The 16,481-nt window shown below is 41.8% G+C and overlaps 1 protein-coding gene across 2 annotated transcripts in view; it reads left to right on the top strand.

The window, feature by feature from the left end:
- LOC137299555 (TLE family member 5-like) overlaps positions 1-7,288 on the top strand; it is an 86,831-nt gene extending 79,543 nt beyond the window's left edge. The window contains exon 7 of one of the 2 annotated variants that reach the window (XM_067968381.1): positions 1,179-7,288. In XM_067968381.1, coding sequence (XP_067824482.1) covers positions 1,179-1,403 — 225 coding nt within the window. In that variant the 3' untranslated portion in view covers positions 1,404-7,288. Of the gene's footprint in view, positions 1-1,175 lie in introns of both variants that reach the window. The other variant, XM_067968380.1, reaches the window with a different exon arrangement.
- The last annotated feature ends 9,193 nt before the right edge of the window (positions 7,289-16,481 follow it).

The raw sequence follows: 16,481 nt of genomic DNA, 5'->3' as shown, positions 1-16,481 counted from the left end.
TACAATGTACTTCACTCAACCCACAGCTGTTGGTCTCGTCCACAGGAGAATGAAGATTGTCCCTTTAACTTCATTCCTTGCTGAAGCATTAGTGTGGTTTCCAGCCATGTGACTGTTACGTTGTTTGACATGTGGCTCGTGTGTAGAACTGAAGGAAATGATAAACTACTGTAGAGCAGTTTATTTTAGCAGGGGAGGGCGGGCAAGCTGCCGGAGCTTATTTTGGTGGATTTGTTTCCACGCGCCGACTGAGGCCAGGAAAACATGGCTGTTCAGTGGATGTTTTTTTAATATTCTAAATTTTAAAAATTAAATGTGAAATAGCCCATCTGGGAGGAAATGGCTATAATATACACTACACATGCAGTGTCATTAATCAATTACAAACCTGTTTAATATTCTCTTGTGGGTATCATTCCTAACTGCTGAGAGGTTTCAATTTACCTCACAAATCCAGAACAGGTTTTTTTTTTAAAATGTGCCTCAGCCATGATGGTAAGAATTTTTAAAAAATTAATTACAAAATATAACTTGTCCAGTGTAAGCTTTTCTTAATGGCAGGGAATGAATTGCAAAGCTCTAATCAAATCTCATTGTTCAGGTGTTTTATGAAAAGCTCAAAGCTTCACACTTTGTAATGTGACATTCTCTGAGCCCCTCAAAATAGATCGGAGCCATCACTCTCCGCTAATCCATTATTCTATATGTTTTCAACCAGTGGGATTGAGTGCTTGATCTGCTATTGTGCCCAGCAAGGCTCAGTACAATAATCAATCAACTGCTCACTTTTGCTTACTGGAGAAGAGAGCTGTTCCCTCCAGAACGTGAGTGTAATACTATATTCTACGAAGCATTCTTTTCTCTCCCCTCCCCCTCTCTCACTTCAAGGAAGTAACTGTTAATTGTACCCATGTGATTTATATCAGTGTTAATTGTATTCAGGCGGTGTATATCAATTGGGCCTCTCGTATCCATATATGTGAGAACACTTATCTAGGGTGTGTGTGTAATGTGGAGCTTTGTGAATAAAGGCTTGGAAGCAACTGAAGATTAGGCTGTGGTATTCTATCCTTCTCCGGGCTATCCAGCTTAGAACAGTAACCTCGTCACGCCTGTTTTCTTTCTCCTGCGCACTTCGTTAGCCTCTGACCACCTTTTCTTTGTGTTCCCTGCAGCAGCAGCTTCAGGCGCAACAGCTGTCTCACCTCCACGGTCTCACGGTCCCACTCACCCCCCTTCCAGCAGGCCTGCAGCCTCCCGTGATCCCGTCGGTCAGTGCTAGTGCAGGACTTCTGGCGTTATCCAGCGCCCTGGGCTCTCAGATCCACCTCGCTACGAAAGATGACAAGAACCACCACGACGGCGATCACCAGAGAGATGACGGGGTACAGAAACCGGATTAGGAACTTTTGAGGATCACTCAACGCAAAAATCCTTAAAATGATCTTTGGTGTTTGTTTTAATGCCTGTATATATCTCGGAGGTGGCAATTTTGTGCTGTGTATGTTATTATTTAGGAGAACAAAGCCTATTTTAAAGCTGCAGTATATTATTAAAAGCAACTTTGTTTTGGCATGAACAAAACAGGAATACACATTAAGTTTGAAGTTGCCTCAGATGAGGACATAACTTATTGGCTTGTCCACCTGGTGGACATTCTAGTGTTCAACGTTTTCAAGATAAAAGCTTCTGATTCATCCGGTTCATTGAAATTGCGCTTGGCAGGAATTTGCCTTTCCTATTAGTTGTTCCCAGAATTGGGATGTTGAGTGATTCCCTTTAGGCGGAATGACCTGTAAGGTTCAGCCCAGTACATTCTCAGAAACCAAAGCAAATTTGCCAAATTGCTGGTAAGGTGGTTGATGGTCTGTGCTATTGAAGTTACCGTATCTTTAAAGGATGGCCTGTTAACGCATTCTAAAGCTGTTGCGTGAGAACGAATCTTTAATAGGACAATATACATGACAAGAGCATCATCTTAAACAAAATCTTTAAAATCATCCAGATATTTCTATAGATCTACAAAGGTTTAAGACTTTCTCATTGCTGCCGCATAAGCAATGTTCCTCATTATTTTGTCCTCATAAGGACTTGACTTTTTGAACTACAGTTACAAAGTTCACAAAGTCAGTATTTTATTATCTGCTCTTTCCTGGATGGGATGGAGAAATATAATGACAATTCATTCTGTTTGTGCCAAAATGCACCAAATCGGGTGGGCGAGCTCTACAGAAGAGGTTCTTGCATTTTCTGTTGGGTTTGGCTTGATGGGCATCAAGATGGTGGCTTTTAAACACCACCTTGAAACTCAACTTTAAAACAAAATGGCTTTTTTTTTAAGAAACTCAAGCTTTTTGTAGATCTTCATAAAATTTTGTGGATGAACTCTTGATAGGAACTGGTGGCTGTGCAATCGGGTATTTCAAAAGCCACACCGACCAGAAGCTGGAAGAGCTGTGGCCGTCATTTCTTGTGTACATAAGCAGCTCTCAAGATTTTAACCTAAATATTGTCAACAACAGTGAGCCTAATGTTCACCTGCAAAGCGCTGGTACTGTGGATGTATTTTTGTCCAAAAGAATTGTACATTGCACTTTGCCATCAATAGCAAAAGGAAAAAAAATCATAATTTTCATTTGCATTTTAGTTGACATAGCAGGAAATAGCAGTGCAGCAAAGAAAGGGGGTCCATAAGTGAGAATAGAGGATGAAGTGGGACAAGTTGGATCTGCAGTCATTTTCCTTTTTGCAGTAGCGATGCTGTCAGTCTTGGTTGACAATGGACTTTTGTAGGCCATGCCTGGGGTTTATAATGAGATATTATCCTAGAAGCTAGAAAATAATATTAAACTAGGCTTCTGTCTCAAAGTATAACGACCACACAATTAACACCATAGCCAATTTTGTGAGGTAACAAAGAAAATAATTTGGGTTCTGAGGCACTGCCTGGTGTTTCATGAGGCGGTTTGTTTCTGAACATAACTTGCCCTGTGGCACAAATTGGTGTCACCCACAGTTGCTTGTAATTTACATGCTGATTTTAGCCCTGATCCACAATGAGTGTAATGAATGGGGCTTTTAAACACTCCAATGTTAGGCACTTCTCACCCAGAGAAGGTGAAAATTAGCCTCAGTATGTTCAACTGATGGCAACATAGAGCATAACCCATGGAGTAGGGCAAATGGCCAGAAAATAGATTTGACAATGAGGTTTAAGGTACATCTTCAGGATTATTTGTAACAAAGGATGTACTTGTTGCAACATTTATTCCTAGTGGGACCAGACTATTGTGCTTTTCAGTGTATGAGTTTGGACATTCTTGGAGGGGGGGTGGAGAAACTCTTGCCAACTAATTGGGCAGAAATCTCCATCCACACCACACTCCCAACTACACACACCCCATACCCACATCATACACCCCACACCGTACACCCTACACTCCCATGCATACCATGTACCTCACACCACCCAGTGTGGTGACATGGAATCATACAATGTCACAGTAAAGAATCTTTGTTTACTTACCGTCCAACTTCCTGTGTAGGTTCTTTTTTAATCCCAGGAATGGCAGAGACCCTTTGATTGCAGCCAGCCACCATTAACTAGAATTGCCCTCATACATGTGCCATATAATAAAGTGCAGTTTGGAAGATCATTGTATCTTATTTGCTCACATATAGGCCACCCTCAAACTTAGGCTCTACAACTAGGGGGGAAAAAAAAAGCCTCAATCTAAATTGATTTCTGTTTGTGTATTAAGTGTGACCTACATTAGAGTAAATACAGTATATTTTGTTCCTTGTGTATATATTCCGGTTACTGAGAACATGTCGTTTTACAGGTCACTCTTTCAGTGAATTAGCAGGGCCTTTCTTGTGTCAGAAGCAGTGAACAGGATCACAGTCCTGTTTTACTTGTATAACATTAGGATTTCATGTGCTGTTGGATTTCCAAATGAGGACTTCATTGAAATCAGTGTTGAATTACAATATATATACTACAGCTTTAAACGTTAGACCACTGCGAATATCTTCAGTTCTTCTTTTATTTGCTTATGATTTAAAACCAGTTTCCTTGCTACTGCTGCTGGCTCTGTGCCACCTCTTCCTCTGACAGGCCAGATACAATTACTCAGTTAAAACTGGCTCGTATCCCTCGACTTGCAGCCCAATATACTTGGCAGAAAATGGTCAAAAGATGGTAAATTTCTACGGAGCATATGTAAGCATTCAGTCATGAAACGACTGTTTAAAGAGTATAAGGTTCGAAGTGAAACTAAACTCGAGTGGGGAAGCAATAGTTTTCATTGCCTTATTTGTTTATTCGTATAGGGTGCAGCTAAACGGTCATTTTTGTGTTGATGCAAAGCAATTTCTACTTCGCAATGACTTAAAAATGACCACAGAACTCATAGCAGACTGATTAATGATGACTCGAGCGCATTATAGCAGGAGAAAAACCCTCTCCAACCTGGGGGCAAGTATCTTGCCCATTTTTCGCTTTAGTGCGCAGACGGCAGTATTGCTCCAACTTGTTAGAGTTTAAGTACATAGGCTGGCGGGAGTGATTTACAGTTTGCTCCTCTTCATATCTCCCCTCCCCCCCCCCCCCCCCCCCCGGCCAAATCCAGCTGCTTTGCTCCGAATCAGAATCCACTGCTTTCTCTGCTAATCTAACCAATTACCAGTTTACTTTGCATGATGTGTGCATGTGCACATGAATTGCGTGTGCGTTGCCATACCAACATCCACAGTGTGCGCATGAGCTGGGGTCGAGGACCAGCTTTCCTATCACTTTTATATTTAAAAAAAAATTCGCAACAGAGCTGGGTGCCAGTATATCTCTGATCTGTCCAATTGCTGCACAGTCAAAGATGGATTGCAGTATAAGAGGCACCCTTAGATACTGAGACCCTTTCTCAGGTATTCTGAACCTGCTTAAGGCACTGTGTATACTCATTTATTTAGGCTATCGTTGTTTGTTTTTCATCTGCTAAAACTAAAGGTAGGTGATGGAGTTGAGGCTTTTTAGTTCCCATGTAAAGCATCCCCTATTCCCATTTTTTAAATCACAGTAGTTTTCTCTTGGACGAGCTCCACTTACATAGATACAAATCACTGTGGTGTTTGAAGCGGCTGGATTGAAATCCATGCTGTTGAGGTAACTGGAAGTCCAACCTGGTGCATGGGCATTTTGGCCATGTCCCTAACGGCACCCCCTCCCATTTAGAATATTGCATAAGGAGGTGGTTCACACAGGAAGAGAATCTACAGCAGCATCACTTACCCCTAATTCTTAACTGGAAAGGAGATTATGGTCAGTTGACCTAAACAAATAAAACAGCAAGTGCCCCGACCGCTGGAGTAAGACCTGGCACAGATGCACACGCAGAAATTAAATGGAGACAAAAGTGAGTCATGAGGAGAATTCCTTTGCCATTGGGGGTTTCTTTCTGCTTTTAAAACAAATTTGAGCAATAGTTTACTAAACGCTCCTGTTTTCTCTCTGCCATTTCACCTAATCGTGAACCCTTAAGAACTCCTTTGTGTAAAACTAAAACAAAAATCATCTTGTAGCTTTTGGCAAATGCTGCCTGTCTCACATTTTATATATTTAAAAAAAAAACACACCAGCTCCACGCCAGTGAAAGAATACACTGTACAGCTGAAGTAAACACAGAAAATCATAGAGCTATACAGCTGGTTCATCAGCATCTGAGAAAGAACAGATCAACACTTTGCCTACAGATCCTTTACCATAATCATCCTGATGAGTCTTTCTCTCTCCCCAAAACATGTCCCTTTCTCTTTCCAGCTGCTGAAGACCAGTTCCATATTTCCAGAATGTGAGATTTGTTCTCCTCATCTCAACCTGTATAGCTGTTCTGTAACTATCCAGTTCCTCACAGAATATACTAGGTTCTCATTGAATTAAACCAAATCTACAGTTGAATTAAGCAGTCACTTACTAACATGGCCATAGTCAGCAGCAACAGTGAGAGATTAATGCAGTTTTAAAAAAAATGGAACTTGCACCTGAATTAAACAGCCACCTTTAAATACAGTGATTATCAAAATTGTCAATGTGGCTTATGTTTTAAGATGAGACGTGGTAAATAAGTGGTCACCTATGATCACTTTCTTTCTTAACTTAATTTTTTTTTAATTTAATGAAATGAATTGTACATGTAACATGCACTTAGGTGCCTCTCCCCTTTTAAGTCAAGTGTGATGTATATTGTGTCACAATCTGCAGTTAGTACAAAAACAGAGAGCTTTTACGGGTTGGTGCATCTCATCCATCCCAGTGACCTGCATGGAAACGGTGTGCAATATCGGTGCTGCGCTCCCAGATTAGACCGGGCACAAAGGAAATTGGCTAAATCCTGACCTGCATTAGTAGCCAGTAATGTACTAAAATTCAGCACAAGTTATAATGGGGAATATTGTTTTATTTTAAAATCGGCAATTACATGTCGAGCAATTGTTAACCCCTCGAGCACAAAAGGTGTTCTACCACTTTTATAACACACCCTTTCTATTTACCAACTGTTCTCTGTAAAATTTGAATGCTGAATATTATGAACTAGAATTATGGAATTGTATAAAACTCTGCAATATTGCTCAATTCACAGTATTCTTTGAATAAACTACAAATGTAAGCTTGCTGTACAGTGGACCCTATTTAAGATTAACTCCGATCAAATCCCTTTTAAGGAGAACCATTATTTTTTAAAAAAACACACACAAATCTGAAGACACTTTTTTGGTATCCCAAAACTTAAATTTTCCCATTTCAGTAGAATGGATTTGATCTTTATTGAAGAGATATTTTTAATCTCCACTGTATTTATTTTGATGCTGTTGCAGTCCTCAAAGGGTTAATTAGGCTCCCAGAGATAACCAATGCTTTAGAGACCTTCCTGAATGTCATTGCATAATGCATTACCTCTCGTACAACAGAATTAGAAAAATGATTATAATTATTGAATTAATCCATCTGATGCTGTGACTTCAGAGCTTCGAATGACTTAAAAATATTTAAAAAAACACTTTGCTTTTAAAAGTCCATTTGTTTCTCCTGGTGCAGCAAGGCTGTATACTGCATTTGCACCAGTATCAGTTTGTATGAATATGTATGCAAATTGTGTTGAAGATTAATGTGGCGGTGTTAAAATACATTTATTATGTCTTAAATAAAACAAAAGTGTATTAAATTAGTTCGCTAGTGCTGTAAGGAAATATCTATGGTGCCTTACAAATAAAAGCAAATGTGATTAAATTATAACGTGGATGTGGGTGTGCTTTCTTTTCCCCCCCCCCGCACTGCAAAACTGAGGAATGATATAAGTGCGTATCTTATCTGGGTTATTCCTCCAGTGTAGTGGTATGGGTTATGTAACGCTGTCACTGCATAAATGAAACAATAAAACATATTGTTTTTCTATATATTAAGCTGATTTTACCAGAGAGCTGTTCAGACAAAACTATCTCCCTCCGTGAAAGAAAGACAGACTTGCATTTTTATAGCACCTTTCTCAATCCTCAGCGTGCCCCAAAGCGTTTTATAGCTAATTAAATGCTTTTGAAGTGTAGTCACCGTTGTAACGTAGGAAGTGCGGCAGCCAATTTGCACACAGCAAGCTCCCACAAATAGCAATGAAATATATGATCTGATCATCTGTTTTAGGTGTTGGTTGAGGGCTAAATGTTAGCCAGGACAACAAGTGAAACTTCCCCTGCTCTTCGACTAGTGCAGTGGGATCTTTTACGCCCACCTAAGGAGGCAGACAGGGCCTCGGTTTAACGTCTCATCCAAAAGACGGCACCTCCAACTGTGTGGCACTCCCTCAGTACCGCACTGCAGTGTCAGCTTAGATTATGTGCTTAAGACTCTAGAGTGGGTGTTCAACCCACAACCTTCTGATTCAGGCGAGAATGCTACCCACTGAGCAACAGCTGACACCTGAATTTGCATTTATATATCATCTTTTATGCCCTCAGGACTTCCCAAAGTGCTTCTCAAACAACAAACTACTATTGAAGTGTAATCATTGTTTTTTATGTTGACAAATGTGGCCATCAATTTGAGCATTGTGTGACCCTACTATCGGCTGTAAGGTAAATGATCAGTTCATCTGTTTTTGGTGGTGTTGGTTGAGGCATAAATACACCCAGAACTTTAGCAGAATTCCCCTGCTAGTACAGGCACTAGAAGGTATTTCTTTACATGTAGAGTGATCAACCACTGGATTGGGTTCCCAAAAAGAGTTCCTGAGACGAGGACACTTCGCTTATTTAAAAAACAACCAGGCGCTATCAAGGAAATTTGGTAGAGTTGATATTCTGGAAGGAAGAGATCAAATAAGGTCTTTCTTTACCTTGTGATCAAGTGAACTTGCTCAATCTCCTTGATAATCCATTATTCTCTTTTTGATTGCAGTGACCCCCTTGCAATAACACAGAGCACAACCAATACAGCATTGCTGAGACCTTGCTGAAATAGAGTAATCACCATCTCTGTAACACTTCCTTTTCTAGAAACCTGTTTCTTTAAAATCCTCTTGCTCTGAAGAGCAGCCTTATCAGATGGGGTTTAGACTATTTCACTGTGTCGGACAAGAACTGTAATTAATCACCTGGTATCGCAGTGTGCACATGCAGCAGTTTATCTTGCATATGTCAAAGGTCACTGTGCCTAACTACCTCACCACATACATACCCAATATTTCCAAAAGAATAAGATTCAATTTAGATTGAATATTTTACATGCATAAAATATTGAGACCAGCCGTGACTATTGGGAGCAGCAGGAACGTGATACTAATCCTTGGCTGCTGAAATCGAAATATAAATGTGTCTGTGTTAAACAAAGAATTTAATACCGCGTATTAACATACTCCCAGCAGGTAATCTGCAGGAGGAAAGTCTGACGGGTGTGATTAGAGGAATGATCGGTGGCCACACAAGGTAAAAGAATTTGGTGCAGTGGTAAATTACTCTATTTACAGTCATGTACACACCATTAATCATTCAGTGGCAGAATCGAGACATTGCTTCACTTGTTAAATCCGAACACTTGCAGTGCCTGTGTGTGGGTGATTGGCCAGCGCTGTTTGTGCCAAGGCCTTTACGAATATATTCAAGACTTGCCCTTCTGTACCTGTAAGATAATACAATTAGTGGCAGTTAGTTTGCCCCATGTGGATGCTTTACAAACCAGGGCTTGTGTTTCTGGAACGCTTGCCTAAAGACCTTTGCACAATTATGAATGGTGTTTTAGACAGAAATGCTCATGTGCTTTGTGACTTTAAGCATGGGTTCATTGTGATTGCGTATGTTCACGGTTTACGTTCAATTTTAGCCGTTGCCACAGTTACTTAAAGCACTTTGTGGTTCCTGCATAGAATTTTTGCACAGTCCATTTACTTTCATTGGAATGGAATCATGGGGTTTTTAGGAGGGTTGTATTTTGTTTCTTCTTGAGTGCAGTCCAGTCGGGTTCAAGCTGTCCAGCCCCGTGGAGGCATAACCTTAACGTAGCTCAAGAGTAGCCTGTTTCCCATCATGCTCTGTTTCTTGTATATCCAGTACATAATAACGTATATCTGTGTAAGTATCTCATGTATTTTAAAATTCTCATCCTCATGTTCAAATCCCTTCATGGCCTCGCCCCTCCCTACCTCTGTAACCTCCTCCAGCCCTACAACCCTCCGAGATCTCTGTGTTCCTCCAATTTTGGCCTCTTGCGCATCCCTGACTTTCATCGCTCCACCATTGGTGGATGTGCCTTCAGCTGTCTAGGCCCTATACTATGGAATTCCCTCCCTAAACCTCACCATCTCTCTCTCCTCCTTTAAGACGCCCCTTAAAACCTAAATCTTTGACCAAGCTTTTGGTCACCTGTCCTAAAGTCTCCTTCTTTGGCTCTGTGTCCATTTTTTTTTTGTCAGATTATGCTCCTGTGAAGCACCTTGGGATATTTTACTGCATTAAAAGTGCTATATAAATGAAGTTGTTTTATCTCATATATATATATATATATATACATATATATAAAATACAAAAGGTATACATTATTCATGTATGGGCCTTGATGGTAAGTAAGCATTGGCAGACTATATGGCCATAGAAACATCAAAAGCCAGCCCTCTCCTAAAATCCATGCAGGTGCACTTTCCAGTAGGGATCAGGAGTGGGAACTCCAGGAAATGACTTCAGCTGAAGAGAGAGGGGCTTACAGGAGAAAAAACTGGTGCTGTAAATTAGTGAGGATAAAAAGGGAAAGAACTGTTAAGCTAGGCAGCTCACGGATGGCTCTGGGTAAGTCCATCAGGCACCATCCAGTGTAATACTAAACCCCGCAAAGCGGGAAGTCACAGGTTTGATTTGTGGCCATGCTGAGTTAACTAATCTCAGCCAAGGCAGCAATAGGGTCACTACAACTGGCCTCACTATCTCCTAGTTAGACAGAGGAAAATCAATCTGGTTCTTACTCCTGATCACTAAGTGCAAGAACATTACATAGAATTCCATAGAACATACAGCACAGAAACAGGCCATTCGGCCCAACTGGTCCGTGCCGGTGTTTGTGCTCCAGACAAACTTCCTCCCAACCCCTCTTCATTTAACCCTATCAGCATAATCTTTTATTCCTTTCTCCTTCCTGTTTTTATCTAGCTTCCCCTTAAATGCATCTATGGTTGAGAACAAGATCAGGCGCAGCTGTGACTGCCTCCCTCCTGTACTCAGGCCTAGGCTTTCCGACGTCCTCCCCCCTCCTCCCCCTTGATTGGGGGGTATCTCTGGAGGGAAAGGGGTTGGGTCTTCCATCCACCACAGAGACGATCCACTGACCTCACCCATGGCACTTTGCATCAAGTTGACATTACACCTGCTGCCCAAATATGGGTGGCACACACTGCCCCGATGAAAGGCACCCCCCCCCCCCCGCCCCACCCCATCCTAGAAAGCAGCAATACGGTGGCTTTCGACCCTGCCTGTCCCAAGGTCTGCTGGAAAATCGGCACAGGGGTTGCAAACCCAGGGCTTTACTATCTAGACTCACAAGATGAAGAATGGGTACTTAGGTTGGGTGAGGTACTGGAAGGGCAGTCTGCATCCATGGAACACACCCTAGCCACAGGTAGCAACCTCAAGGAGATGAAGGGAAAAAATGGAAGTGACAAAATTAAAATATTTTTTTTTAAAGTATTGAGATAAATATGAGATACATTCCTCCAGTTATCAAAGGGTTAAATACATAACTAATTTCCCCCCCCCACCACCAAAAATCAATTTCAAGAACTTACGTATTTAGTCTTCATGTTTCAAAGGTCCCCTTTTCCCCCAATAGTCTTGAAACTCAGCCAATATATAGGAATTGCAGCTTCAGAAACTTTCACACAGTTGAGAGAAAGATGGCACTCAGGGTCAGAAACAAAGGGATCATTCACTGCGGTTTCTCTCAGCAGATTGGAATACTGGTGTGTTTTGATTTTGTGGACATTCCCCTGATTATTTTTGCTGGAAACAGCTCTCCGCTGATGGCCTTCAATTACCTTCAGTTGGCTTGGTTTGGCCCCAGACTTATGGGTCGTTTCATTCCTCCAGCTCAACATTTTCCACATAACGTGCAGTTCAACAATTACGAGAGATTACATTTATTAATTCTATCCCCAAGATATAAGCCATGAGTTGATGTGGGTGAAACTGGGAATGTATCAAGGTCAGATCTAAGTGGGCTGCATTGAAAACAGCTTATTTTTAATGGCACAGAATAATTTAACCCAGTGCCACTATATAGCAAGGCAGCAGGATCAGCATCCTGATTCCATGCCTACATGGTGAGTTATTATTTTCAAACAGTAGGGGAATGAAAGATTGTCACCGAGAAGCAATCATGCTCTCAACTGTAACCTTCAACCTCTCACTCCATTGCAACCTTTTATGTCTCTAACTCATTAATACTACTATGCTTCTCTGAACTTTCCTGTTCCTCCTAAGCTCCAAATACACTATTCTTCCTCCCTGCACTGTATTGAATCAAAGATTCATCACTTCACCTCCTACTCTAACCCTACACCTTAACACCTGAATTCCTCACCTCCTTCAACCTACCTTGTCACCTATCACTTAAAGGCTTTTAAATCCCAAGTTAGAGGTCAACCTGGGAGAGACCTCCTGCAATCTGGGTATTGGTCCTTAACCTAGATTAAAAACAGGACAACTTCCACACAGGAAAGCAGGGGATATCGGGTTGAGTCTACACAAGGCTTAAGAGCAGTATTAGCAGGGGCCTTTTGGGCATTGCTTAATTGAGGAATACAACATGGGGACCAAAAGGGGGTGAAAGGCAACAATAAATAGCAATTCCTGCTCACTTGAATTAATCAGTAAGTTACCATGAAGCACATTACATTCAGATAGAATCATAGAATCATAGAATGGTCACAGCACAGAAGGAGGCCATTCAGCCCTTCGAGCCCGTGCTGGCTCTCTTCAAGAGCAATCCAGTTAGTCCCACTCCCCCGCCTTTCCCTGTAGCCCTGAAAATTATTTTCCTTCAAGTACTTATCCGATTCCCTTTTGAAAACCATGATTGAATCCGCCTCCACCACCCCCTCAGGCAGTGCATTCCAGATCATAAAAACTCACTGCATAAAAAAGTTTTTCCTCATGTCGCCTTTGGTTCTTTTGCCAATTACCTTAAATCTGTGTCCTCTGGTTCTCGATCCTTCTGCCAATGGGAACAGCTTCTCTCTATCTACTCTGTGTAGACCTATCATGATTTTGAACACTTCTATCAAATCTCCTCTCAACCTTCTCTGCTCTAAGGAGAACAACCACAGCTTCTGCAATCTATCCACGTAACTGAAGTTCCTCATCCCTGGAATCATTCTAGTAAATCTTTTCTGCACCCTCTCCAAGGCCATTACATCCTTCCTGAAGTGCGGTGCCCAGAATTGGACACAAAACTCCAGTTGTGGCCAAACCAGTGTTTTATAAAGGTTCATCATAACTTCCTTTCTCTTGTACTCTATGCCTCTATTTATAAATGTAAGGAGTCTTACGACACCAGGTTATAGTCCAACAGCTTTATTTAAAATCACAAGCTTTCGGAGGCTTCCTCCTTCCTCACTGACCTGACGAAGGAGGAAGCCTCCGAAAGCTTGTGATTTTAAATAAAGCTGTTGGACTATAACCTGGTGTTGTAAGACTCCTTACATTTGTCCACCCCAGTCCATCACCGGCATCTCCACATCATGTCTATTTATAAAGCCCGAATGCCACCTTCAGCGATTTGTGCACATATACCCCCAGGCTCTCTGTTCCTGCATTCCCTTTAGAATTGTACCATTTTGTTTATATTGCCTCTCCTCGTTCTTCCTACCAAATGTATCACTTTGCACCTCTCTGGGTTAAATTTCATCTGCCACGTGTCCGCTCATTCCACCAGCCTGTCTATGTCCTCTTGAAATCTATCACTATCCCCCTCACTGTTCACTATGTTTCCAAGTTTTATATCACCTGCAAATTTTGAAGTTGTGCCCTGTACACCCAAGTCCAAGTCATTAATATATATCAAGAAAAGCAGTGGTCCTAGTACCGACCCCCAGGGAACACCACTGTATACCTTCCTCCAGTCTGAAAAATAACCGTTCACCACTACTCTCTATTTCCTATCACTTAGCCAATTTCGTATCCATGTTGCCACTGTCCCTTTTATTCCATGAGCTTCTACTTTCCTGACAAGGAAATCTGCCACCCTTCCCGATTTTCTTTTCCAGTGAAGCCAATGGTGTGAAATGGGCTACCGATTCACTATCGCCCGTTTTGCACTATGACCGAAGACCAATTTTACCCCCATTACGTTCCTTCCTCCACGTCCCTGGAATAAAATCAAGCTGTGCCATTTAAATTTCCACCTTCCATTCCCATTCTCAACAGATATCTATCCAGCTCACTTATAAAGGTATCAATTCACCCCGAATCATCTATATGCTCCAGGAGTCTGTTCCACATTCTGTATCTTGAGGGGCAAAAAAGTTTTCTCCCGATCTCTAAGTTTGCTCAAGGATAGGAATTTTGAGCTTGGGTCATTTAGTCATATAGCACAAAAATTCACCAAAAATATTACAATTTTTGTTATAAAATAATCACTAAGAATTATCAGCGCTGAGTGAGTCAAAATATATTTACAATATTAGCACATGTCCTGTGGCATGGCTCATAAGTTGCCTGGGGTCTGCGACACAGTTGTGATGTTATGTTGCTAACTTGGCATATCCACTTAAGGTCACTGCTCCAAATAGACAAATCCAGGTAATTGTAGCTGGTTGCAAACTGCTGAGGTCATTTACAGTGCAATTGTAAATTCTTGTAAATGTCAGATTGCAGCTCAATTACTGCTTTCTTTCTTTTTTTATTAAAGATCATTTTGCATCTGTAACACCATGAAATATGACATCTAGCGTGTGACATATATGCCTTGGGTGCACGGTATATCAATGTGTGCGTGGGTGTGTGTACAGAATTTAAATGCCTTCCATGGATACAACAGAATGATGCGATGATCTTTTGCTCGTTCTTCCTTTTGTTCTTTTTGTTCTTTCCTCCCCTCCCTTTCCCTTTCCCTGGCTCTGTAGTTGCTTAAAAACTGTTTAATCATCAACTTCTTCCAGTTTTGACGAAGGGGCATTGACCTGAAACGTTAACTCTGTTTCTTTCTCCACAGATACTGCCTGACTTGCTGGGTATTTCCAGCATTTTCTGTTTTTATTTCATGATGCGACGATCTCATTGCTTCAATGAACAGTTGACTGAAGGTCCATTGGATGCACACAAACAAACACACACAGAGACATACACCATCACCATACACAGAAGATATACCAAAGATAATTAAATGCCATTTATATCTAAATGTGTAAGTATGCATAATAGTAATATGAAATTAAAATTATGGAGTACACAATCATACACATGCAAATACAAGTAATTATGCAATTCTCCATAATTAATATGCAACTGTGTAAATCTCTAATCAAAATATAACATATACATTTTAATTATGTTTCCTACATTGCAACAGTGACTACACTTAATTGGCTGTAAAGCATTTTGAGACGTCCTGAGGTCATAAAAGACGCAATATAAATGCAAGTTTTTCTTTCTTCTTTCCATATATAACATATGTTACATAATTATTCTTGTCATTAATTATGTATACAGATACATAGATATATACAATCTACATATCCCAAGGTTATCACAGAATCAGACAGCAATGGGACTTTCTATTGCTTTTAAAGCTAGATTGGGGTCACAGTGCATTCAGGGGCATCGAGGGGTTTGGTTGGGGTGAGTGGCGCTGAGTTATGAAGGGTTACGTGCAGGCCCTGATCACACTTTAAAAGGGAAGTTGGCTAAAAGCCTGGAGTGGGGATCAGTGAGGGGCTCGGAAGCAGTCAAAGCGACCCTGAGGAAGTCTTGATATGGTGACTCTTGTTTTTTACCCAGTGGGAAATTGTGGGGAGCAAGGAAGCAGAAAGAAGAAAAAATAGAAATGGGGTGTGGGCGTAGTCAGTGGAGGTGTCGTGTATGTGAACAGGGAAGCTTTTGAATTGGACATGGCCAATGAGAGTGATGAATTGGGATGGATGGTGAGCACAAGATGGGTGGGGAGTTGGTCAAATGAAAGTGGATGGTGGAAGAGTTGGAGAGATCTATGGGTATATGTATTTAATACATATGTAATGGATATATTATAAAACATTATATATTATTATTAGAAATTCATTATACATATACATTGGCCTTGATAGTAACCCCCCCATGACGGAAGGGAGTGAGTCGGGGGGTTAAAGACTTAAATATGGGAAACACATTGCCAACACTCCACATAGGCACCCACCATCTTTTGTATGGTGGCGGATATCGGGGCGCCCATGTGTCCCGCCTTCTAGTGGCGGGGCACTACATTAACATATTTAAATAGGCCTCCCACTGTACAACTGGGAGCCCAATTTAAAATTTATTGTCGCTGCATGGGTTTCCCAGGGGTCGGGAAACCCGGCAGTGAAATGAGGGTGGGAGCTGCCCACTCCACAAGGTAAGTGCCTTTTCCAGCACTCCTTGTGGGCCAGGAGGAGCAGGAGTTCTCCCCCCCCCCCGGCCCCTCAAGGAAGCCTTCGGCCTCCCCCAGCCCCGATCACGGCCCCTCACTCCCCCCTGCCGCAATGGTCGACCTCCCTCCAGCCCCAATGGCCAACCTCTCCCCCTCCATGCCGTGATGGCCTATCTTCCCTCCTCCCCCAAGCTGCAATGGCCGACCTTCACGTCCCCACTCAATCGTGATGGCTGACCATCCCCCCTCCTGATTGCCGGGGACTGTCCCCAAGGGTCCCCGGCTGCGGCCTCCTACCGCTGGTTTTTCCTCACGGCCTCTGGCCAGGCTGCAAATTTGGTCAGCGGCAAGG

This window comes from Heptranchias perlo, chromosome 29 (genome assembly GCF_035084215.1).
Source record: "Heptranchias perlo isolate sHepPer1 chromosome 29, sHepPer1.hap1, whole genome shotgun sequence".
Taxonomy (NCBI): domain Eukaryota; kingdom Metazoa; phylum Chordata; class Chondrichthyes; order Hexanchiformes; family Hexanchidae; genus Heptranchias; species Heptranchias perlo.
Note: the sequence above shows the minus strand (reverse complement) of the source record. Positions and strands in the feature narration are given on the sequence as shown.